This window comes from Eleutherodactylus coqui, chromosome 10 (genome assembly GCF_035609145.1).
Source record: "Eleutherodactylus coqui strain aEleCoq1 chromosome 10, aEleCoq1.hap1, whole genome shotgun sequence".
In the NCBI taxonomy this organism is placed as follows: Eukaryota; Metazoa; Chordata; class Amphibia; order Anura; family Eleutherodactylidae; genus Eleutherodactylus; species Eleutherodactylus coqui.
Window position 1 is genome coordinate 114,572,601 of NC_089846.1, and position 25,902 is coordinate 114,598,502.

The window sequence follows — 25,902 nt, forward strand, 5'->3', positions numbered from 1 at the left end:
CAAGCATGCTCGCTCCTGTCTAGTAAAGGCTTGCAAGTGGTCAACTGCCCTTGGACACCCTTTTTCTTTTTTCCACCATATACATACATGAGCCCCAGTATTTGCTACTGACACCTAGTACACATTCTTCAGCAAATTCCCATCAACACATTTTTTGAGTCATTTTCTGTGCCTATGTAATGAATATATATTCATGCACTCTAGAGCATACAGTCACTGTAGATAAGGGTTTATGCATCAATTACGCATTGTAATTAGCACGTTGGAATGTTAGATGCGGTACAAATGCAGGATAAGTAAACTGTCATGCTCACACAGCAGTCCCCATCATGCTCACCTAAAGTGGTCACCATCATGCTCACTAGTAGAAAAGATTTTATTTTGTATTTATTTATTATTGTTTTAAAAAAAAACTGCACTTTTTACAAACTTCTGACATGTCGGACGTTTTTGATCTGTAGGGATCCTGCTGCTGATTGCTGAAACAAGGGGGCTGCAGGACTCACCCGAGCAGCCCTTATGTCTGTTGGCTTCTAGGAGTGGTGGAAGATGAACGCATAAAAGGTCTATAGACATGTTCTATGGATCTCTACGAGTCAAGTCTTAAGCCGCTGAAAGGACCCGATAGTTTGCGAAGACAGCTGAGGCGGCACAGGACTTGGGTAAGTGTTGTAGGCCCCTTGTTTCAGCAGTGTGACCCCCAGTGATCAAAACTTTTGACAAGTCAAAACCTTGTAAAAAGAGCAGTTACTCTTTAACAAGTGAGACCTTTTCCAAAAAGGCCATATATATCATAGGATGTCTTTTTGCATTACCATCTGTGTTTTATAGTGTAGGTTTCCATTCTCTGAAAAAGTAAGGCGGCAACATGAATGTATGCTGCTGCTGCTGAGAGAATTTATTTATTCCACCTTCAAAAGACAAAAAAAAATAAAAAAAGTGCCCGTGTATCCTCCAACTTCATCCAAAAAGACCAAGTGCCAAGTCCTCCGCCAGCAGATAGGCCATGTGCTTTAAGCTACAAAGACAAAAATCGGTCGTAGGCTTTCCGCCAAGAATTATAGATTACTTTCAACACGAGGGTCCCTTCAGGTCTGTACAAAAGCCATTCATGTAATTTACAAACAGTCTAACACAGTCTGCTTGACTGGAAGAAAAAAAAAAAAAATTCAAATATGTATAAATACGTTTGGGGTAGATTTCCTATAAATACCATAATAGTTTAAAAGGAAAAAAAAAAAATCTTGTTTATATAAGATATTCCACCAATTCCCCATCTGTAAGATCTTGGCCCAGGGACGGCATGGCATTTTTTCGATCCAAAGTGCTGGACTGAAAAGCTGTATCTGTGGGGGGAAAAAATTTCAAATATTACATTTCAATAGTAAATGCAAAAGTCGTAAGTTATCAATGCCAACGAGAGATGAGCGAGCACCCAAATGACCGGGTCCGTGTTATTCGAGTCGAGCTTTTCGTAAAATTCGAGAGCTCTACTCGAGTAACGAACCCCATTGGCTACAATGGGAGACTTGAGCATTTTTGTATAAGGGACGCCGAGTCCCCAGCCTTTTTTTTTCTTGGTTCGCATCTCTCATCACGGCAGGGAGGGGCCAAAACAGGCACGTCACAGCGGGGAGGAGCCAAAAACTGGGGCGGGGTCAAACACGGCGTGATGCTCATTCGAGTAACGAGCACCATTGAGTATACTAATACTCGAACGAGCATCAAGCTCGACAGAGTACGTTCGCTCAACTAATGCCAAGTAATCCAAACAGATACTATGGCACAAGTGTTAAAGCCATTTCTTGGGGAGTCTGTATTTTTTGGCATGGGCATCAGAAGACATGACTTCACAAAGCAAGACAATAGTATAATTTGTAATAAAACTGAATTACTACAATGCATTAGTTATTCTAAGAAAAAAGGCCAACTGTCATTGTGGGGTTCGATCTTACCAGTTTTCTCAGAGCTATACATAGGGCTCGGAGTGGCCAGCCTCCCCGGGCCTGGAGATGCACTCACTGAAGGGGCTTTGCTCTGCTCATTACTTCTGTCCGTCTGTGTGCAGCAGTCTTTGCTACCAGACTTTGAATGTCCAGAAAGTTGTGGCGTGGATGGAAGTACAGGAGAGGGAGTAGAGGAGATGGACTCCGAGCGATATTCTGTTCCTAGTAGAACACCTGCACACAAAAAAATTTACATATTTAGAATAAAAAATTTAAAAAAAATACACGTTTAAAAAAAATATATAAAAACTTTATGAATAATTTGAAATATTAGCTAGTCCATCTACCCCTTTACAAATTACCATATGTCCAATCAAAGGCTGAAGATAAAAGGATTCTGCAAATAGAATCCTTTTCCTCATGTCATATTGCATCCGGTGCGCCGTCTTACCCAAGCTGCCTTTCCAGCTCTTGTCCTCTCGCTTCTCCTCCAGAATGGGTGTACTGCTGAGTGTAGAAGAGTGAGAGAGTAGCCCCGAGCTGGCATTTGAGATAGACATAAGGGACTTTGAAGGGCGCATGGAAGATGGTTGATCCGTCTTGCTGGTGTCTTTACGGGAACGTTGTTGAAGCACCTTAATCATAGCATCCTTCTCAATTATCTGAGCGTGAAGAGTCTTTATCCTAGCAAAAATTAAAAAAAAGTTTAAAATCTTTAGATTTAAGTTTAGATAAATTACATTTCATCACATGCTTGAGAAAGGCGTGTATTACGCCGAAACGCGTTGCATAGGATCCCGCAAGTATTTTTATACAATTGTATGAGGTTGAGACCTCACTCTTTTATGTGTATGAAATAAAAACCTATTTTTGTCTCTATCCAAATATTGGCTATTGAGATATTTAATATTGTTTTTTTATATATGAAAGTAGCGCAGGTCCACAGTTTTTTCTTGTAGTTCTGCTTTACATTTCATCACATGAAATCCTTGGCCAATGGAGGTCTAAAAATGTATGGACAGTTAAGGGTCCTTTTAGGTAGGACAACTGTCTGAAGGAAGGCGGAGCGGGATGGAGATAGTTCCGGTTGCCCGCCTCCATTCACAGTAAACAGGCAGTTGGTCATAGATGAACTATTGGCCGATAGTCGTTTGACTTTTATGCCTGCCTACACTGAACCACAAATAAGTGAACAAATGATCATTGATCGTTCAGTCACTGGCAGAGTTTACACTGGCTGATTATAGTCCAGTTTTGCACGATCCAGCAAGAAACCGAATTATACTCATTCCGTAAAAAGGGCCCTTAGTAGAGATAAGCAAGTATACTCGCTAAGGCACATTACTCGAGCAATTAGTGCCTTAGCCGAGTATCTACCCGCTCATCTCTAAAGATTCGGGGGCCGGCGGGGCTTCCCGCCGCAACTCACCTGTCACCGGCGCCGGCCCCCCAATCTTTAGAGACGAGCGGGGAGATACTCGGCTAAGGCACTACTCGCTCGAGTAATGTGCCTTAGCGAGTATACTCGCTTATCTCTAGCCCTTAGTCAATAGGATCTACAGTTAGCCAACTGAAAGCGAAAGATGGCACAACTGAAAGCCATGGCTCTGTAACAAATCAGTGCGTGAGTTTAATAGATATATTGGGATTTATTTTGAGAACACAAACAAGTTCTATTGACCATATATTTTGTGTACCACCTTGTTTCTGTCTGTTACTAGGATGCATGGCAAAAGTCATGTTATGCTAGGAATCCTTCTATAAAGACCAGTGGAAAAGGAAGTTTTTGCCAAAAATGTATGCTTCAATAGTAACAGTATACAACTCATCTTCTGTCAATCGGCAGGTTTATAGTTACTTTTTCTTTCTTTTTAACATTTTTGCTTGCTGTAAAAATCTAATTAACTCCGTATTGGTCTCTAAAAGGTTCAATCTTTCCTGAGAACTACAGAGCCGAATGCCATTGAAAGAGTTCTCGAGTGTTATGTCACTGTGCCTTCTAGAGCTCACCTTCCCTCCATGTCGACACATCTTCTATTGGCCAAAAGTATCTCCTCTTCTTCCTTCTGGATACGGGCCTCCAGAGTGGTATCAAAACTTGCACTAGGAGAATGGCTTATTGAGCTGGTGTCCCTAAAATAAGAATGCAAATAAAACAGAAGTTATCAAAACTGCACAGCTTTCATTCAGGACCCTGGTAAATGTAAGGAATACAATAGGCAATGGAGAATATAAAAGCCAGGCTGTGTGTACAACATTCTTGTTATTTTTACAGCGCCAACTTATTCCACAGTGCTTTCAGTCGATTTATTTATTTAGCTGGGTACTCATTTTACCGACCTTAAAAGGATGGAAGACCGAGTTAACCTTTAGCCGGCTACATGAACCAAGCGGGGATTGAACTTGCAACCTTCAGGTCGTGAGCGAGAACTTAGGACTGCATTCTGCTGCCTTAGCACTCTGCACCAAACAGGGCTTTTTTTTGCAGCTCATGGTACGTTTTAGCTGCTATGTATTTTTATTTTAGGATTATTTCTTAGGGAAGGGGGTTGGTGACGACAAACTATGGGGCACGACCCTTGGCACGATGTAATGTGCACAGATCAAAAAGCAAGTCGATTGGTGCTCATTTCCTGCCTGGAAAGGACTGCTGTAGGGACAAATGGTTGCAAGTATGAACATTCATCCCCATAAGCCGGCTATACATCTCACCGGTGTGTACAGATTATCTGTTAGCCAGGGGCGTAACTATAGAGGATGCAGGGGATGCGATTGCAACCGGGCCCAGGAGCCTTAGGGGGCCCCATTAATGCCTCTCTTCTCCATATATGGAACCCAGTACTATGAGTAAAGCATTATAGTCGGGGGCCCTGTTACAAGTTTTGCATCGGGGCCCGGGAGCTTCAAGTTACGCCTCTGCTGTTAGCTAATGGTTGTTTTCTGCAAGCATGAAAATACTCACTAACAAGTGTTCACTCATTGGCTGACCGTTGTGCCTTTTACACGGCCCGATGATCTGGCGGACAAAAGTTCATCCCTGGTAATCAGGCCACGTTAAAAGGGCCCGATTATCATTCTGGGATACTAGTTATCCGTTAGATAATCCAGCGAGTGTGCCTACCCAGAGCATACACAGTTAAAGTATTTGCTTACACTAGTTGGCTCAGAACCAAGATATGCGTTTTACAACTTTCAGCTCTTCAAACAGCCATGTCCCTGAAATAACCAGTAAAATTCCAACACACGGTCCTGAGAAGAGCACACCAGGAGATAAGATAAGGCCAGAATGCACAGTGCTCCAAAGAACCAGCTATTGGGGCTTGGCCACATTTTCACTACATCAGCACAACTGGGACTTGCAAGCTGCCAATTAAGTAACCTACCTGTCTTAGAACAACTACCTCCTCCGCGGTGAGAAGGGGAAAGCGCAAAGCTGAAAAAGGGAAAATCTTCACCCGCAGGACGAAGATGCAGCTTTAAGCAACTTTCCTGTGATTTAGCCTCTTCTCTGGTGCTTTAACAAAGCCTCAGTCTTTTCCCAGGTAATACCCACACAGGCTGGGGTTGGCACGCATTAGGCACCCAAATCCGCCGCAGCAAATTCCACACCAAAACCCACAAATCTCTTTTTGCAAATTTTGATGTGGAACTCTAGCAGACTAAAGCCATTTTAAATTTGTCACCAAAAACCACGCAGTGCAGCATGGCGCATCCTGCGGGTTAACCCCGCCAATGTGAAAGCACCCTAACCAAAGTAATTTACCCAGATATTGATGGAGCATGATCGGCTGACATCTGTCAGCCAGATAGTAACAAGAAGCGGGACTGAATTACGGCCTAATATTCCCCATCATGGGCTATTGTTAAAGGGGTTGTCCCGCGCCGAAACGTGTTTTTTTTTTTTTTCAATAGCCCCCCCCGTTTGGCGCGAGACAAACCCGATGCATGTGTTGAAAAAAAACAAAACGCATAGTACTTACCTGAATCCCCGCGCTCCGGTGACTTCTTACTTACCTTGCGAAGATGGCCGCCGGGATCTTCACCCTCGGTGGACCGCAGGTCTTCTGTGCGGTCCATTGCCGATTCCAGCCTCCTGATTGGCTGGAATCGGCACACTTGACGGAGCGGAGCTACGAGGAGCAGCTCTCCAGCACGAGTGGCCCCATTCAACACGGAGAAGACCGGACTGCGCAAGCGCGTCTAATCGGGCGATTAGACGCTGAAAATTAGACGGCACCATGGAGACGGGGACGCTAGCAACGGAACAGGTAAGTGAATAACTTCTGTATGGCTCATATTTAATGCACGATGCATATTACAAAGTGCACTAATATGGCCATACAGAAGTGTATACCCCAACTTTGTTTCGCGGGACAACCCCTTTAAACTAACCATACAAGATGAAAAATAAATATTTGAAAAAGATCTAGAAATGAGGCTAAAATGGTTAAATTTCTCAGCTGGATTCTTCATTAAAAAAAAAAAAAATTAGTTCTACAGCCAGGGGCGCCCGGATCAGAAGGCAACCTCAGACTGCCAGGTGGGGCAGTGGGTTGCTGCCCCATATAAATGGCCAGTAAAAAAAAATAGTTGTCACCCGCGAGCCGGCTGGGCAGCAACCTGACGAACATTTCACTCACTTGCTCTGTTATTCCGGACGAGAGGTCAGGGGTCACACTATGATCGTAGCAGCAGCCCTAGCCTCCGCCAGGCTAGAACTGCAGAGCAAGTGAAATGCTTGTCGGTTGCTGCCCCGCTGGGGAATGCCATTACTACTGCAGCTACTAACCAGGGACGCCATTACTACTGCGGCCAAATATGTTTTGGGTATCTTGTGTATTGGTGCTTTCAATTACCTGTATAATAGGTGGTGAGGGGGGGGGGGGGGGCATTTATACTATCTACAGCTGAAACAAAATTTGGTAGGAGGGCAAGTATGATCCAGTAAGTGACCTCACTGTGGAAATATACCTTTAGAGTCGTGTTGTAGTATTAAATGTATTCTTTCAAAAATTAGGTAAAAATAGACAATAGACATTTAATTAGAAGAAGCAGCACACAAGACATAAGTCAATCACCTCTGAGCAGCCACGGTAGCAGCAGCATCCAGTGCAAACTGTCTCATAACACTCTCCTCCAAGTACTTCTGCTCCCACTTGGTCATGTCCGCCTCCAGGGCCAACACTCTCTCCTCTTTCTCCCGCAGCAGCTCCATTAAGGCAGAAGCGTTATATTCGGAAACGCTGGTGGATTGAGAGGTTCCCTGGCGCTGTAACAAAGGATAGAAGAGTGAGTAAACTTGTCTTAATACGAAATGTATCAGTTACTGTATAGTACATACAGCTGCAATAAGCCTCAGTACTTGTGTGCCATCTCAAGACGTGTGTGTTTATTTTTATATAAAAGCTACAAAACTGTTGCTACGACCTTCAACCATAGCTAAAAAGTTAACTACCTCAATCAAAAAAAAAAAAAAACTTATGCAACTTTGGCATATGTTCTGATGCTCTGGACACGTTGAGTTATTCCAAAGGCTTTTCACTTGGGCCAATTTTAGATGTGCCCTTAGACCCTGATATTTACAGCTCTGGTAATTCGGTGCCCATTTATAAAGGAAGACATGATGTAAAAATGGATCTGTCACAACAACGGATCCAAACCGGCACTGAAGGATCCCATTTAGGCCGGGGAAACACGAGCATATCTCGCCACAGGGGGTTCAGTTCATTTCCACTATATTTGGAGTATAGTGTAACAGTCGACTAAATAAGTGTCAGGATACAGAAGAGATACAGTAATAGAATGTTGTGAAGAGAACAATGAAGCATTGACACAGAAGAGACTCTACATGTAAGAGTACAAGATACAAGTCCAGTCATTGAAGCAGCGGTTTGAGGGAAGCGGGATTAGCTTTTCATTCTGGACACAACACACAAACAAGGCGATTGTCTTGCTGGCTCTCCGCAGGAGCCGCTGACCACAGTTCACCTCCGCTAGTTTTTGCAGGACTCTTGGAAGGCCGGGGGTTTGCAATGACCTGACTGTGCAAATAATCTCCGAGTAATGTGCACACACAGCACTTTGCTTGGGCCAAAGAAAGAACTAAATTTATACCGGCTATTTGTAGGGAGTCTGTTGGTCGGCTATATGAAGGCCGATGTATATTTAAAGTGCGTGTGTACTAGAATACAATGAGCAACATTCAGAAACGCTGCAGAAACACAAATGTTACAGCAGATTTCAGCATCGCATTTACAAGACCTGAGAACACCGTTGTCATGCAGGTCACCTACTGGTGCTCAACCCAGAACAAAATATGCCACGTATCCTGCAACATTGGATTCTTGCCATTCTAGTGCCATCCAGATGTTGGGAAACATGCTTTAAAAACTGTAAAATTGGAAATAAAGATCTAAAATCTTGATGCTCCTTAGTCGGGGTGCATTTCAATTCTTGGTGGAAAAATCTCCCAGAGGTTTGCGATTCCTGTTTAAAACATGGGGCATTTCCAAACTTCTAAAGGGTACTGTACATCCAATTAAAAGGGGTTGTACCACGATTACAGTTATGCTCTATGCACTGATCTCGAGAATGGGGGTCCCATGTGCAGTCCTCCTCATTGTGGGGTTACTGCCCTCACTCCAAGGAGGAGACTGAAAGGAGTGCTGCTCGCATAAGCGCACCATTCATTTTCAATAGGACTGTGGGGATACCCAAGTGGGTACTGCTTAGTTATTTCCGTCAGCCTCATTGAAACAAATGGCGCGCTTATGGTGCATACTTGGCCAGCGCTCCATTCACAGTGACATCACTGTGGGTAGTGAAGCGAACCCCGAAGTGAAAGGAGAGAGGGACATGGGACCCTTGTTCTTGAGATGAGCGAGACCTCCACAGATTAGAAAGTAATCTCCTTATCCTTTGGATAAAGCATAACTTGCAATTGTAGTAGAACCCCTTTAATTTGGCCATTTCTTTAAAAGAGACTGGTATCCGTTTCAGCTGACCCAAAGTACCAACCATCGGGCAAAATAGATAACTGTAAGGGCACAACAGTTTAAAAAACCATGTAGAGCAATGCAGGTATTGTGGGGAGCTATTTAAGGAGTTTAGATGTTTTGCTAGTCAAGACTTTAGGATTGGGTCTGTAACTTCAATCCTGAAGTATGAGCTCTTTAAAAAAATTTAAAAAAATAAAATATATATATATATTTTATTTTTTTTTCTCCTTTAAACACATGCAATATCCACTAAAAACATATTTTCAATTTTTTTTCTCGGAGATCTTTTAAGAAAAAAAAAAGGAAATTCTAACGTGCAAAGTTTAAGAGTTTGGAATAGCAGCCAGTATGCCGCAGGTTCAGTGCCTAGGATTATAGAAACATCCGAACTGGCAGTTTGGCGCAGACAGCATTACTTGTATAGAAATAAACGCAAGTTACAGAAGCAGTATAGCACAGTGAGCGATGCAGTTTCCGTAACTTCTGAAACAGCGTTGCTGGCTGTGCTACACAACTTCCATTAATTTCTATGGAGTTACAGAAACAGTACCGAACAACCAATTCAGTGGTTTCCGTGATCCTGGTCACAGGAGGCCACAGATACAGGCTACTATTCCCATGTCAGCTAATTTTGGCCAAGATGGAAATTCTCCTTTAAAAAGTAAACTACATTGTTTAAATAACTGGTGTCCATTATGACAGGATACAATGACACCAATCAGAGGCAAAATGAGCTGCAAAAGTGTCCCAACTGAAGGAAGGAAAAAGGGAGACAAAATACCACAATTCCAATGAAAATCATTGGCGTGCCATTAGTTGGCATCAGTTGTCCCCTTTTTTGGAGGAAAGGATTGGATAATACAAGTCAAATAAAGAAATGAAAACCTAGTTGACGGTACCTGCTGCATTCGTAGAGATTCCAGTTCCCTTTCCAACCTGGTACGTAGTCGATGTTCCAGCTGTTCGCGCTTCTCACAGGCGGCCTGGAGCTGAGCCAGGGCCTGCTGCATCTTTTCTACTTTATCAACATAAACCTGCTTCTTCTTCAACTAGAAATGAAACAAAAAGTGTCACATTAACCAAACTTTTTTTGTAATGCGTAAGCCTCTTCATAAAATGCCTATTAGCCATTCTTTTCTTCGCCTCCAGGCTTACCTGACGGCACATTTTACATATTCACTCAGATTTTTATATAGATGTAAATACACAATGTTGACAAAAGTATTGCGGACCCCACCAATCCTATGTCAGGTGAAGGGAATACGGTATGTAACTTGGATGTGTGAGAATTAGGTATATCTCACAGGCATATCCCAGTACAGAAATGAGGTATGGAGGCGATAGACTTCCAAAGGGGTCTGGTGGTGGGATGTCACCTGAGCAACCAATCAGTATGGGACATGGTAGTACTTCTGGAGCTTTCAAAGTCCACTGTTGGCAATGTTATTTTTGAAATCCAAAATGAACTGGTCTGTGGGCAGTGCAGCCACGGTCAGGGAGACCTGGTTAACTTACAGAACGTAGACAAGGAAGCCTTCTACAAGCTGTGAAGGTATCATGCTCGTCGTCTGCCAAAATACTCGCTCAGGAGGTCTCACAGGCCATTGGAACATACATTGGCACAGAACCATCCATAGGGAACTGCATGCAAAAGGTTACCATGGATGAGTGTCTGCAAACATCATAGCAGTGAGTGCACAGAGGTCCCTCTGATGGGGCTTGGAGGTAATTTTTGGACTGTAAATAAATGGAAGCAAGGGTTGTGGACAGCTGAATCATGGTATGCCATCTTCAGATTGGTTGGCCAGACTTGGGTGTGGTGATTGCCTGGAGAGCGGTTTATACACTGCTGCATTGTCCCAACAGTAAAGTTTGGAGAAGTTTCTGTTATGGTTTGCAGGTATTTTGGCTGGGAAAGACTAGGGCCATTGGTTATAGTGAAGTCCATCTTCAGCACCAATGGGTATAGAGACGTTCTGGACAGTGTGGCATTACCTATCCTGTGGCAATACTTCGGTACAGATCCGAATCCCTATCAACATGACTGAGCACCATGTTATACATCACGCAGTGTTGAGGCTTGGATTGAGAAGCAGAACGTCTGCAAACTTTACTGGCCAGTCCAAAGTCCGGATCTCAATCCCCTCAAGCATCTTTGGGATGAACTAGAACACCATATCCATGCATGCCTATCATCCCCCGAATCATTATATGAAGCTCTCCTTGAGGAATGCAGGCAAATCCCTCCACACATCATAATTTGGTGGAAAGCAGCCTAGGAGGGTCACTGCAGTTATTGAGGTCAAAGGCGGCCCAACAGCATATATAAAAAAAAAATGCAAATAAAATCGAATTCCATCACTTTCTGCTTTTGTCAACATAGTGTATAAGTAACTGCTTTGCAATGAAAACAGTCAATACTTTAATCTTCACGGTGCGTACTAACAATTAAAAACTAACAATCTGAGTACCCACAATTCAGAATTTAGATTTGTACATCATTAAAGCAGAATACATCTCTCGACTCAAAACATTTTAAATTTGCAGATTGCTTTCCTTCACATGTCTAGGCTCATATGTATTGTAGCTATATAAGTAAAACTTGCAACAAACTAGTCCTGGGCTACTGTGGCTCATGTCCAAACCTGAGCACCAAACCATGAATGGGCCAACTTGGAGAAGGCAATAAACTGTACGCGACCAGGGTGGCATGTGGCTGCCAGGCAGGGCATCACAGTTCTAAAGCAAGAGCAGAGTCTAAAAACCTCATCGTCGAAAAGGTCTTTGGATGTAAAGAGATCTCCCACATCCCATTACTGGCACAGCAGGTGAATGATAGGATCCCTTAGGAGGAGACCTGTCCAAACGTGCTTCTATGGGAGGCAAGGTAGCACTATACCAGTTTGGTCACATTTCAAAGACATGAGAAAAATGTTCCTCAGCTCCATGATACCCATTATGCAACAGAAAGTCCCTTTTTAAAGTAGAGTACGTCTCCTTTTTATTACTTTCTCCTACGAGTATGAAAGAGAACTTCCATACCAAGGCTGGGGAAAAGTCAGAATTAGCAAGCAAAGAGTGTAGATTATATTTTGCTCTGTTCTAATCAAAGTATTTCGGCTTGCTATGCCGGGTCTTTAAATACATTGCATGTTCAAGTCCTGGCTCCGGAACAAAGAAAGCATGCAATGTATACAGTAATGTTCAGGCGTTCTACTCTTGTGCCTTTTATGGTCCAGTTCTAGTATGTAAGGAATCCAGTATATCCCAAGCCCTTGCCAAGCAAAGTCTCTTCTAGAGGGCACTTGACAGAACTATGAGAGGAATCCCCTCTGTTTATACTTGCAGCTCAAGATGCCTCTTACGGTAGAAGGTTGGCCAGAGACGTCAGTCTGACAGTCATGATGATCATCGCACGGAGCAAAACACATTATAGGGCCAAGAATATGCCACTGAAATCTTTGGTGCACTTAACTATATATTGCTGTGCATGAATATTTACTGTGGACTTCTATAGGATATTTATCAAACCTCAATCATCCGCTGCCCTGTGCCTGTCAACCAGCAGTCCTATAAACACCCGAACCGCTATGCTATGCACTAATAACTTTAGCTATTACATTACTTTGTTATATAAAGTAAACGCTAACTTTTTATGTCAAAATGAATTACTGTATATACTCAAGTATAAGCCTAGTTTTTCAGCACATTTTTGCTACTGAAAAAGTCCCCCTTGGCTTATACTTGAGTGCGGTAAGGAAAAAAAAAACAACGCAATACTTACCTTCCAGCCGGCGTCTGTGTCCCCGGCACGATGGTCTCCCGGGTGGTACGGCAAGCTGCTCCCGAATTCCCCCGCCGTCAGCGCTGTGTAAGTAAGCGCTGCGATTGGCTCGAGTGCCAGCCAATCACAGCCAGCTCTCGATCCAATCACAGCGCTTACTTACACAGTGCTGAGGGCGGGGGGAATTCAAAGCCGAGCAGGGAGATGACAGCGGGGAGAATTCTGAAGCAGCTTGCCACAGACGCCGGCTGGGAGGTGAGTATTGTGGGGGTTTTTTTACCCAGTATAGCTCGACTTATACTAGAGTCAATAAGTTTTACCATTTTTTTGCGGTAAAACTTACTGAGTCGGCTTATACTTGGGTCGGCTAATACTAGAGTATATACGGTATATTATGCCCCAGCTACAGTTCACTAAAGCCAATGTGTTTCATATCTTACAAATATGTGTCCCCTTTAACAAGGAAAAAGAAAAACATTTCATGTTTTTATCCTTTTTTAGTCTTTTGGAATGTTTCGATACTTTTTTTAAGAATACATTTTCTAATTTAGATAAAATTTTTCTTAATGTTTGCTTCATGTAGCAGATTTAGCCTGAACATAAGGGACGCTGGAGGTATACAGTGGTGTGGATTGTCCACTAGTCTTCCAGCCCGATCAGCAATGTTCCTTTCGCGTTGGAATGTTACAAAGACCTTGATGTTTTCCAGACAGTAAAAACAAGAAAAAAAATTTTTAAAAATTAAAAAAAGAAAATAAAAAAAATTCCATCTTCATTTGCTGGAAATTCCTTTCTCAGATACTGCACAGACTCCCAGCAAAGAATGTCAAGCCTAGCTTTCGAAAGTCAGGGATAAATGAAGCAGTCAAATCTGGCAATCTGTGTATCATTAAGAAGCCGGGAGTTGACAGTTTTTGGAATGTGAGGCCACTTACGAAAGCATGAGTGGTAGAAGTGTGGAATGTGTAGGGTGAGGAGAAGCAGGGTCTTTACTACCCAGTAAGAACTTAAAGACTTTATCCTTATGATTAAAAGCAGGTCAGAGTCACAGCGCTCGGGGTTGCCAGCCTTTTCAGAAAATAACACCGACATGGCCTTACTAATGAGTCATGAATATAAAGTATTTTAATTACTCATGTGATTTTTTTTAGAATTTATTTATTTTAAGAAAAACTACTGACATTTTCTCTTTGTACCAACTCCCCCAAGAAAAAAAAAAAAAAAAAATAGATTTGTCCGCTGTTTACAAAGCAAGGGAATTTTTTGGGTTATTTTTACACCTCTGCTAAACATTTCCAATTTTCTGGTTCATTATAGGAACAGAAGAAGAAAGTGATGCACAGCGCTATCTGTCACATAATGAACACCAAAAACTAATGGGGTCCATTGGGTTTTCATGATTTCAGTGAAAAAGGAATGATTGAATCTGCAACGGAGACTCCGACAGGGTTGCCGAGAGTCCAGGAATTCCTGGACAGTCTATAAAAAGAGAGGAATTGTAATCATCATCCTTTTACAGCTCAGAGTAAATGCCAATAATGAGGTCATAGAAGTATTTGACCTATAGACATGTATGACTTATTATCAGTCATCGTGGTTTTCCAATTTTTCAGTAAAAAAAAAAAAAAAAAAAAAAAAATACTGGCTGCTTGATTATTGGATAGGTTGTCCAGAAAAAAAAACACAAAAATCCACATTGGCAACGCTGGCCTCCGAATGGAAACTTTCAATGCAGACGCGAAGCTAGCCTCTGGAAGTGAAAAGAAATGCGGTCTCCAAGCAAGCTTTAACCAATTTAAGTGAGTCAGGGGGCATTCAAAAGTAGTCGATTTGCTGCAGATTTTGGTGCGGAACTGCAGCAGATTTCACCATTTCAATTAAAGGGCTGAAATCTGCTGCAGAGCCGCAAAAAAAATCCACAGCTAATCAGAGATGTGTGAGGGCACCCTTATAGTCATGCAGGATCATCATATATAATTTTTACTTGCACAGCGCCAACTTATTCCGTAGCGCTTTCGAGGCACATAGGGAGCACAAACAATACAAAAATTACAGACGTTACAAAAGTTACATGTGGTATTCAATTATTTAGAAACAGGGGGGGTGATACAGAAGGTACAGGGGCAGACGGCGGAGCAAGGGGGAAACAGCAATGCAACGATAACGTGATATACAGTTTTTAGGACACAAACAGGGTGGGGGTAGTACAGGAAGTGCAAGGCAGGAAGCATACATGTGAGGCAAAAGTGAAAAGCCATAGGTAGGGGCAAGGGGCATATAGTGGGGTGGGAGACTAGATCAGGAGGTTGGGTATGCTACTTTGAAGAAGAGTTACGTCTTTAAGGCATGTCTGAACTTCCGTGCGTCGAGCATGTTTTGGGGTAGAGCGTTCTAGAGGATCAGTGCTGCTCTGGAGAAGTCCTGAAGACGAGCATGTGAGATTTGTATTAGAGCAGTGTTTAGTCTGAGTGTGTTAGCAAAGCGGAGCACAGGCTGAGTGGTGTACGGACAGGAGGGAAGTGATGTACTGTGGCGTGGCGCCATGGAGAGTATTATGGGTAAGGGTGATGAGCTTGAATTGAGTTCTGTAGTGGATGGGCAGCCAGTGCAGCAACTAGCATAGTGAAGAGGCATCTGAGAAGCAACTGGATAGGAAGAGGAGTCTAGCTGCCGCACACATACATATTCTACATCTATATCCACCACTAAAGGACTTTAAAACTTACTTCTTCTTCCAGCTTCACCACTTTTGCTTGCGCATTGTTTAAGGCCTGGTCTCGGATCTCAATATGCCTTCTCTGGTCCTCATTCATGGATCGTAAGGAGGATAACTCCATTTCCACCTTCTCCTTCTCTCTTTGCAGATCTTTGTCTTTAAAGATTACAAAAAAAAAAACACATGTTAAGTCTTCTAAAAGTTACCAAACTGTAGATGGATAATAAGGACACAAGTTGCCTGCAGTGTGAGCATCTCACTTTCCTATATAAGCATTGTGATGCTTGAGTTGGAGGATGTCACATTCCTCACATATTCATGGCCATGAATACTTTGGCATTACGCTATAAACGAAAACATGCCAAGTCATAGAAAATGGTCATGGAGTAATATTACACTATATGGAGAATCCAGGTAGACAGATCGAAGCCGTTATACCTCTACCCTATTTCTTCCCCATTGAATATTGCGGTACGGCGAATAAACAAGAGACTGTCACCTTGGTATCTGAAAATATCACCCTTTCCCCCATTAGGCATTAGAAATAAGTTGCTCAAGTATCACTAAGTGACAGTTTTCTGACCTCGGCTGCGTAATATTCATATTATTGTACAGAAAGCGCAGCAATCTTTGAATGGCCTTCATTGTTCCTGCCGTCGCTCCCTCGTTGCTAGTGCCAATCCTTTGACTCATTCAGTTAAAAAGTAATTATAAACAACATCACCCACATCCCTCTATTCCCAGCTACGCACAAACATCTGGGCGTAACTGGAGTGAAGGGTGTATTTCTGTACAATTCTCTAGGGCATAAATCAATGGCAGAAACAAAAAAGTTGTTAACAGGGCAAAAAGTGGGTGTAGTTTCACTAAGAAAATGCCATGATGCTGCATGAAATGTACAAGAAAAGTCCCCCCCCCCTTTTTGACTGTGTAGCCCATACTGGACTGTGGTACAACAACAAAAAACAAAAACCTAAAAACGAGGGATTTTGTGAAATTTTTGTAAAAAAAAAAAATAAAGAAAGAAATCACTTATAAAGCCCCAATTTAAAAAAAGGTAGAGTAACAGATATTTCCAACAAATTAAAATCTAGACCGTGTCGCACAAGAGAAAGTCAGAGAGGAAGGTGTTAAAATGAAGCATGGCGCCTACATATTTCATTTCAGATGAGATTATGACAGAACAGGTGAAATTACAGCATTGCTAAATTGCAAGTGACTGGTAACAATAACTAATCGGATGATCTGGTAAGAAGAGTCCCTGCAGCCATTACCACCCTGACACTGATGGACCAGTAATGCCGCATTCCTGAAACGCGGCTGTGGGAGGAAGGTGAATCAGGGCAAAGGTTTACACGTGAAGGAGACGAAGGCAGAGCCTGTAATGAGCTCCGAGAAGACGCTTTCTCATCCTTGTGAATCTACTGAAAGTGTAACACTAATTGCTGTCTTTACCAGCTTAACGCAGCAGCCGGGGAAAGTCTGGCATAGAATACCCTCCGCTTGGCAATATGAACTTAAAAGGCCAATAAGTACAAGATAAAATTAAAAGTTGTGCGTATGCGTTGTGCCTTGAAGTAATCCTTTTTATATGAAAGCCGGTTGATCGCTGTAGGTCCAGAGTCTCCAATTATTTCTGGCCAGCCATTTTTCCTGAACCAACCACTGCCGGGGGGGGGGGGGGGGGGGGAATGTAGCATTAGGCTCGGTTCACACAGCATTTAAGATCTCTGCTGGGCTTTCCATGAGGTTAGGGGGATGTTTGAATATCTGAAAATTGTATTAACAAGGTCTACCACAGCAGTTCCATTCACTTTGGTGACCCAGAGTCCAAAAGGTCCAAGCTGGGCTCTATTTGACTTGCTTGTTGTCTGCGTCTTTTTGAGAGGACACTATAAAAATGTTAGAGTACATTATGGCAGCAGCCAAAGAAAAGAGGTCAACACATCCAAACTAGGGCAAACAGAGTGCAAAGTATAAACTTTTGGATTCAGCCCGATTAAAGTAGATGAACCCACTAGGGGATATTTTTGATCATTTTTACCGTTTTCGGGTACTCAAATGTATCTCCCTGCCAGAAAGCTCAGTGAAGAACTAAAAAGCCATGGTGAACTGAGCCTTACATGGCGATTATTCAAATGAATGGCCGTCCATATACTGTAGGGATGGGCTAGGTCCACCAATGCAGGGAAACCCCATTTACAGTAGGAGAATCCGCTTCTATGACTTTTAAACATATCCCAATGCGGCATATGGGGAAAAAAAGGCAGCCATCTTCATGAGACATGATCTTTCCCTTTTAAAAAGGACCAGGAAAGAAAAGATGTAAGCATTTAGCTATGGGACATTCTTTGGCCAACTTCAGACACAAAGCAGCAGTGCAGAATTTGATTTAAGATGACGGATGGACGTAACTTTTCAAGATGCCTGAACAGAGTTGAATTTTCACCGATGGATGGTTAGGTCTTGCAACATTTGTCCCTAGAGGAGCTGGTGCAGTTTCTACAATTGGAGGTTTTAATGACTATAATTGAGGTAAGTAGAATAATTACTGCCGATCTACTGAAAGTGGAATAACGAGGAACAAGGGTGACAATCTGTTGGGTCAGGTCAAGTGAAAGGTAGTTGCCCAGTAGGTAAGACAACGTTCCCCACATGGGACTCAGGGCTACGTCCACATCTACATCGGACTGCGGGTCATTTCATACTCCTTGTAATAAAACCCTAAAGCCGACTAGAAAGAAGCTGGTTAACAATCAGGCTTGTCTAAATGCCCTGATTGGTGCTATAGCACAAAGTGTAGGTACAGATGAGTATAATAGCAGTAGATCATTGCAGCAGCTATGGAAGCGTAGTATTAAATGATGGGCATCCCCCAGATGATACTTAGCAGCTCTCTGGACTGGATCTGCTACTTAGCTAAAAACTACCCTACGAAGAAACTTTACCCTTTCAGAGCTCGCAAAGGCAAAAGAAATCTATGGAGTACTAAACAAAGGTAACACCCATAGAAATGTGAAAAAGAGAAATGAGACAACTCCCACAGAAAATATGGTCTGGCTAGTTAACTCCCACAGAAAATATGTAAACACCTTTAATTTCCTCATACAATTAGTCGCGTTTTAAAACAGGATCATCTGCTTTACTTTAGATAGAAATTCCTTTAATTTTTGAAAAGCTTCCATACGAGAAACCACATAATAATCACCCCTCCTTCCAATGGGTGGGAAAACGGAGATGAAAGCCTCAAACATCAAACACAAGAGATCCAGATGAAGAAAAGAGAGAAAATACAAAATCAAACCGCAGATTAAGACATCAATACAAGGAATGCAGAAACCCTTTGTTTCTACAAATCATTAAAACACAATGACATTTAACCCAGATCTCCACAAAACACACGTTTAATTTAAAGGCAGAATACCCCCCCCCCCCCCCCCATACCCCGGATTGAGCTACTGATTGTTACCTACACTTTACTTCCATTTTTTAAAAGGAAGGAATTCATTTTTCAATAGCAGCTTCAACCTTATGACCTTCTTCTTCTTCTTACATCTTCCTTCATATTACTTGGGGGGGGGGGGGGGGTTCCCTCTTTCTTTTTTTTTTTTAAAGAAACTTCTCTTCCATACCATAAAATAAAAAGTGCTCTTTAAATCAATCACACTGACTGGCATTGATCAATGTTGGCCCTAAGGCCGCCTTCACATGACCATATATGTGCAGCTATTTACCCATGCAAGTACGCTGGGCCAGCTGAATGCACTAAATCCAATGCATTTTTTTCTCTGATGGCCGGCGTATTTACGCAGGTAAATAGCTGTGCATATACGCTCATGTGAAGGCAGGCTTTAGGCTGCTCTCACACATGCATTCAGAAACCGCACCATATTACCACGATTTCGAGTGGCATCTTCAAACGACTGTTACAGTGTTTTTTAATGCACCCAGTCACTGCGATGGGTGATGAGGTGCGTTAAAAGGCGCCAAAATGTGCGAAAATAGAGCAGACAGCGCTAGAAGATAGCAGCATTCGAAACGCCACATTCAAGCACTGGTCTGCAAGGCTCCAATGAAATCAATGGCGGCATTGTAACTGCATTCCAGATGCCTCGCTAATCACGGTAAAAAGTGTCCTGCGCAAGAGCGGCCTTATGCAAATAATTTGTCAGAAATGGACAAGGAACACTTGTTCCATCCAAGGTAAATTAAAGAGTAGCTACTACCTTTCAGAGGTTTCCGTGACGTATCAAAAATATTTATAAATGGGGTGCCGCTGATCGCTAAAATGAGTGATGGGTCCCCTCGCTATCTTCAGCTCCTGGAAGTAGCTGAAAACGAGCGAAGATGGTCTCACAGAAATGTACAGCGCTTTCTACACACCTCTATCAGGGCTGTCTTCAGCTACTGGGAGCAGCGAAGAAAGCCAAGGGGGCACAGCGGTCAGGCGAATACTGCAGCCCCCTCATTGTAGTGATCAGTGGGGGTCTCAGCAGCGGGATCCCTGATCAATACATTTGACACGTCTCTATGCCATGTCCACATCAGGGGTGAAAGTGGTCACGTGGCAGGGTTTGTGTATAGCTAGTGCCCCGAAGCCCTAGAGAAGAATGCATTAGAAAGAAGGAAAAAAAAAAAAAGCACACACGTATGCGCTATAAAAGATTGATATGTACTGGAAAACACACAAAAGATTCAGTTCATTGGGTTTGTTTTTATGATACAAGTTACATTCAAGGACACCGAACTCACTCTGTGCTAGTAGTTGGGATATGGTCTTCCTGTTGTCCTCAGATCCCTCGATCTCCTTTGCTGCGAGTTGCTTATTTGCAGTTTCCATTCGTTCTTACAAAAAGAAGAGCAAAAAAAGGATATAATTATTGATTTGTACAATCAGGGTGCATAAAACAGAAGCAATGTAGGAAGGTATTATGCCTTCTAGAAGACAAAAGGGGTAGGCTCTATTCTTTCACAATATCAATTATCTGCACTGCATGCTTCAGATGGCCATTGTGTGCTAGAAGACTCAATGAACAGGATCCACAGATGAAAAGGAGACGACTCTTCATTCTTGCAAGGGTCAAAGTTTTAGGACAATAATGCAGAAAAGAGAAGAAAAAAAAAAAAAAAAAGTCTTGCTGAAAGACGGGCCTCCGATATAAGGAACAGCTAAACAATTTTAAGAGAACTCTTACAACTGTGTCATATGAACAAATCCTCCCAACAGGACTACTTCTGGAAAACCAGGTCATTCGATTGCCAACATTTCCACAACTCAAGTTTAGCACAGATGATCTGTATATCATTCTACTTGCGAGGAAACTGAAAGCACAGGCTTGGTATGGAGTAGGACGATTGCTTGGTTAGTCTGTAGCTCTAATGACTATAGGCAGGAGTGCCGATACAGGATCAATATGTGATAACAGAAAGCACACAACAAGGTCCTTTTAGACGCTACCATTTTTGGTGTACCAAGGGCCGGTTGCACCGAAGTTTTGATACGAGATCAAGAAGAGTTGTTCCAAGATCAGGCAGAAAAATGTTGCACCAACAGTTTAGCCCATGATGTTGGTTCAAATCTATGTTCAATCTGAGCCCCTGATTTTGGTGGATCAAACTAGTTGAACTTAGTTTAGCAGGTGAAATCCAAGATGGTGGACTCGGCTGAGAGCCTGATAGGCTTTTCCTGGGTGGTGAAGTTTCACCCACGTTTGCTGCAGGTAGTAGCAATAGTTTTATTATTGCTATGAATGCTGGGAAGATCACCTGACCATCACCGTATGAGACACTTTTCTTCTAGGTTCAACTTTTGATTACAGATCAAGCGCTAATCTTGGTGCAACACTTATTCTTGAAGCTTAAATGGAAATGATAAAATTCTACTCTGTATCCTAGCAAAATAATCCTTGATTGCTCAAACAGGAATTCTGAAGAATCCCAGAGCAATCTGACATAGGAAGCTGACCTTTAATCGGAGTTCATTATTCTCGTAATCCTTGGGGGGGGGGGGGGGGGGGAGAGGGTACAGAGGTCAGCCCTCCCAACCATCTTACATATGTTCTGGGGGATAATTCCTTTAAGCAACAGTGCTCATATCTAGTTTCCTTGATTTCCAGTCCCTCCTAGAGAATGAAGAGGCAGTGCGCATGTGTGACCACAGATCCATTTACTGTCTATGGTGATAGCCAAGAGGTAGAAACAGGTAGCTCCCTCAGTCCTACCGAAGTTAATGGATTGCTGTCATATAGGCGCACTGTTGCCCCATTCACTGGTGGGAAATCACATGCACCATTCTTGTGCTCCCTACGGCTGCCTTCACCAACAGGGTAAATCACTGCAGGCGTTCTGCAATGGAAAATCCGCAGCAATTGGAAATTTTCAGTGGCCAAAGAGTCGGGAGCAGTGCACTGAGCTCCTGTCCCCTTTCCGCCTCCTCTCCACTCCGTCTCCGCCCCTCGGTACCATTTACAATGGGAGGGGTAGGACGGGGGCAGAGCCAAGTCCCAGTACTTAGCTAAGTCCCTGTCCCGCCCCCTTTCATTGCAAATAGTGACGAGGGGCGGAGAGGGGGTGGGAGCTCAGAGCACTGCTCCTGACTCTTCCAGCCTCCTCCCCCTGCAGAGAGGGACACCGTATATCGGCCGGGGCGAGAATACCTGGCCGATATACAGTAGTCTGAATAAGCCCTCAGATGGGGAAAAATTGGCTTCTACCTCACTGGGGTTTTTTTTGCCTTCTTCTGGATCAACATGGCAATTGAGTCAGCATGGACCCAGCTCTAAAGGTTGAGGCTTGTCCAGCTTGTCAGAAGTCCTGTCATATTCTCTTTAAAAACCAAGGTCTGCTTTTCAGGGCGCAAATCACTAAATTGGTGCCTTAAAGTTGGCTTTATTGTATTATGCACAAGGAAAACTAAACATGCCTTGACGGAGCATTAACACATTCTCACGGCGCTATAAAATGTACCTCTGAGGTCCCTGTTAAAGTCGTGAATCCTTCGGATCTCGCCTTCCAGTTTTGTTCTCATAGCTTTCTCCAAAGTCTCTCTCTTGGATGAGGATTTTACAAGATTTTCATATGCTTCAGAGACTCTCTGGATTTCCATCTCCATCTACAAAGTGCCAAGAGAACGTCATGAGGAGCGTGGCCAACTCTACCCTCCCTCCCTCCGTAATGACACACTGCACCTGTTTCCTCCCTTCCCAAATGAGGAGATTTCAAACAAAAACTGATGTAAAAGAAAATAAGCATCTGCTCCATAAAATACTGCAGAAACCCACTAAACAGAAGATAGAAGGTGCTAACAAGAGACATTATCCCAAAATTACAACAACACTACAACAAAAAAGTCAATGGTCCATAATTACTTTTTGAAACCTTGCCACTTTGTCGTAGCATCCTTCCAGCTCCTGGCGCAGAGACCTGTTCTCTTCAGACAGAACGGCCACCATCTGCTGTGCCCGAGAAACAATGGCGAACGGGTCACCCTGCATCTGGGAATACGGGGAGGGTAATGGAGGGGGTCTTGCAGGGTCCATTTGTGGTAGTTGCTGCTGTTGCTGCGGCTGCTGCTGACCGAGGTACGTCTGAGACATGCGGTAAAAATCTCCATGGTGAAAATGGCCGGATGTTTGATGAGGCCGTGGTGTCCCGGAGAAGAACTCCCCATGGCTTGGGGAGGGAAGCTGTTGAGATGGTGACATGCCTGATGGTAGAGGGGACTGGATGAGGCTCATTGATCCCAAGGAGGTAAGAGAAGAGGTGGGACTGTGGTAGTGTGGGGATCTCTGCTGGTAATGTTGGTGCACATCCTGATTTTGCCTAAAAGTATTAAAATAAAAGATAAATTATAATAATTTTTCTAGAAATTTCTCTAAATTGGCTTTTTAATGGAGACACCAATATCCATGTACCCTAGTAGGCATAAGCACATCATAGACCAGAGTCCCCTGTGCGTAAACGGAGAGCCGTTGTTTCCATTCCACTTAACCCGTCCTTTTATTAGATTGACAGCCATTCTAAATCAGCTACTTGCTGTAAGCGCCGGGAGCAGAACGCTGAGCGATCACGTAAAAAAGGCACAAAAAAAAAAAAAAGACGGATCGCGACACGTACAGAATACAGAGTGTTTCAGGCTGCAAATGCACTGCTTTTCGAGGATCGAAATCTGCATACACCCAAGTAAATAAGCCCTTAGGCCACTCACACATGCGTTACCAAAGCGGCTTATTCAAAACCGCGGTGTCTTACCGCGATCTTGCGCCGCATTTTTTAACACATTCCACTGCGTTTGACAGCGTTTGACGCACCCCATCATTATAATGGTTAATGAGGTGCGGAAAAAAGCATGAGAATAGAGCAGACAGCGTCACGTTCGAGCGCTAGTCTGCGAAGCTCTATTGAAATCAATGGAGGTGTCGTACTGTCTTTAGTGCGGTGTTTGAAACGCTGTGCTAATCGGGGTAAAAGTGGGCTGTGTGAGAGCGACCTTAGGGTTTAGTCACGCAAACTTTTTACGTCCGAGTTCTGTTAGAGATAGAACTTGGACCCATTGGAGTACGTGAACTCACATGCGCAATTTTTTGTCAGAAGCTGAAGCGCATTTTAAATGCCATCAATTGCGCCAACTTCTATCTTTTTTCACGCATGTGAAAAACAGGCTACATTCAGGAGATTCACACGTTACAAGTGCAAAGACTGATGCAAAATGCGCACTCGCAGTAACGTCGGTCAGTTCTTCAAAAAGAATCCTCATGGAAGACATTTTCATACATCACAGACATATCAGCAAGATGGGCCATTGGCTGCTATGGCGGGGCCGAGCCTCAGATGCAGGTAGCTTTTGCAGCAATGGAAAGCAGGTTTAGGGATGGCTTCACACCCGTGTAAGCGTTTTTACGCACGCAAGTGAGGGATGGACGTTGCGTTTTTGCGGGCTCCTGTGCATGTTATACTGTATTTCTTGCATGCACATGTTATGCATATTCGGAAGTGCAAAAAAAAAAACCTCAATGCGCAACCATGCTCCTGTTGATTTCAATGGGCAATTAAGTTAAATTAGTTTAATGTGTGCTATGTTGGTGCGCAATATGTACACAGATAGAACATGCTGCAGGGTTTTTGCATGTGCGCAAAATATGCTCATGTGAACGAACCCATTGAAATTAATGGGTTGTATTCACGGTGTATTGCGTGTGTGAAGAAGCCCTACAGGGTGACCGCGCTCTGAAGATCATGGCTGTACAACATTGGCCTTTGGGGTGTTCACACTACAGCTGCTACATAGGAGCGCTTTGTGGCAATCTGTTGATTAGCGCCACTCTCACACGGCGTCAGTAAAACACAGTGATTTTGATTGCAGAGTTTTGCCGCAATTTTTAATCAGCATTTTCGAATGGCATTGAAATCAATGGGGTCGTGGTACCGCAATTAGCGCGGCATTCAAAACGCCATGGTGAGAAGCACATATGTGCAAGCCTGATCCTTCCAGTAGAAACAAAGCAGGCACATTTTTGCTGCAACTAACATAACTTACATGTAGGCACAGTCTTGCGATTTTCAGATCCAGGGCTCATTCACATGAAAGTGTGTAGTTTACAGTCTGTGAATAGGCAGCACTTCCACATACCGAAACACTGGGTATTTCCTGTGTATTGGGGCCTGCTTGCATTATTTATTTATTTTTGATGGCATGTGCATTCCCTGTGTATTTGTACAGCCCCATTGACTTTAATGAACTATTGTGGTCCGAAATAGAAACCAAAGTGGGCCAAGATGCAGTTTTTCCTTTTTTGTGCATGTGAAAAATGCAAGTCTTAGTAGCCCAATGCAAATCAATTGGTTCCAGTACTCTGTATATATGCCTGTGTGAATGAGCCCTAGGTTAGAACTACACAGCAACTTTGATAGAGACACATGTGATGCAGTATGGCAATATTTAGCATTTTACAAAAAACAAACTGTATTTTGTATAGTGCCAACTTATTCCGCAGCGCTGTCAAGTAATTTGTTTATTACCCCCCACCAAGCTGGGTACTCATTTTACCGACCTTGAAAGGATGGAAGGCTAAGTCCCCCCTTGAGCCGGCTACCTGAACCATGTGGGGATTGAACTCGCAACCTTCAGGCCGTGAGCGAGAGCTTGGGACTGCATTCTGCTGCCTTAACACTCTGATCAAATTGTATAAGCCCATTAGCCACTTCACGGTGACCTCTTTAGTCGGTCCCCACGCTACTGGGTGCAGCACCTCATATCGGAGAGTGTATGGGCAGGTAAGCTTTAGAAGCCTGTTCACATGGTGCAGTGCTGCATTGTCCGTGGGGTGGCTCAGAGCCATGGGGGGGGGGGGGGGGGGGGGGCTTGGCCTGGTAGCAGTGGAATTGCTGGGCAACCAAGTCACTCTTCCTGCAGGCACTGTATCATAGTAGCAGGGGTCACTATGGAGTACTGTGCAAGTA

General features: G+C 43.3%; 1 protein-coding gene and 1 long non-coding RNA gene across 3 annotated transcripts in view; one reads left to right on the forward strand and one right to left on the reverse strand.

The window, feature by feature from the left end:
* Positions 1–370: 370 nt before the first annotated feature.
* Positions 371–25,902, reverse strand: part of AMOT (angiomotin) — a 58,452-nt gene continuing 32,920 nt past the window's right edge. Inside the window, exons 2-11 of one of the 2 annotated variants that reach the window (XM_066581738.1) lie at positions 22,812–23,265; positions 22,411–22,555; positions 20,197–20,289; positions 15,455–15,600; positions 9,844–9,993; positions 7,025–7,215; positions 3,957–4,079; positions 2,398–2,630; positions 1,956–2,180; positions 371–1,346 (exon numbers count right to left, since the gene is read on the reverse strand). In XM_066581738.1, coding sequence (XP_066437835.1) covers positions 1,249–1,346; positions 1,956–2,180; positions 2,398–2,630; positions 3,957–4,079; positions 7,025–7,215; positions 9,844–9,993; positions 15,455–15,600; positions 20,197–20,289; positions 22,411–22,555; positions 22,812–23,265 — 1,858 coding nt within the window. In that variant the 3' untranslated portion in view covers positions 371–1,248. The remainder of the gene's footprint in view (positions 1,347–1,955; positions 2,181–2,397; positions 2,631–3,956; positions 4,080–7,024; positions 7,216–9,843; positions 9,994–15,454; positions 15,601–20,196; positions 20,290–22,410; positions 22,556–22,811; positions 23,266–25,902) is intronic. The other variant, XM_066581736.1, reaches the window with a different exon arrangement.
* On the forward strand, positions 530–14,294 carry LOC136580857 (uncharacterized). The gene is made up of 3 exons (XR_010787022.1): positions 530–662; positions 7,153–7,235; positions 14,046–14,294. It is a non-coding gene; the product is annotated as an uncharacterized lncRNA (long non-coding RNA).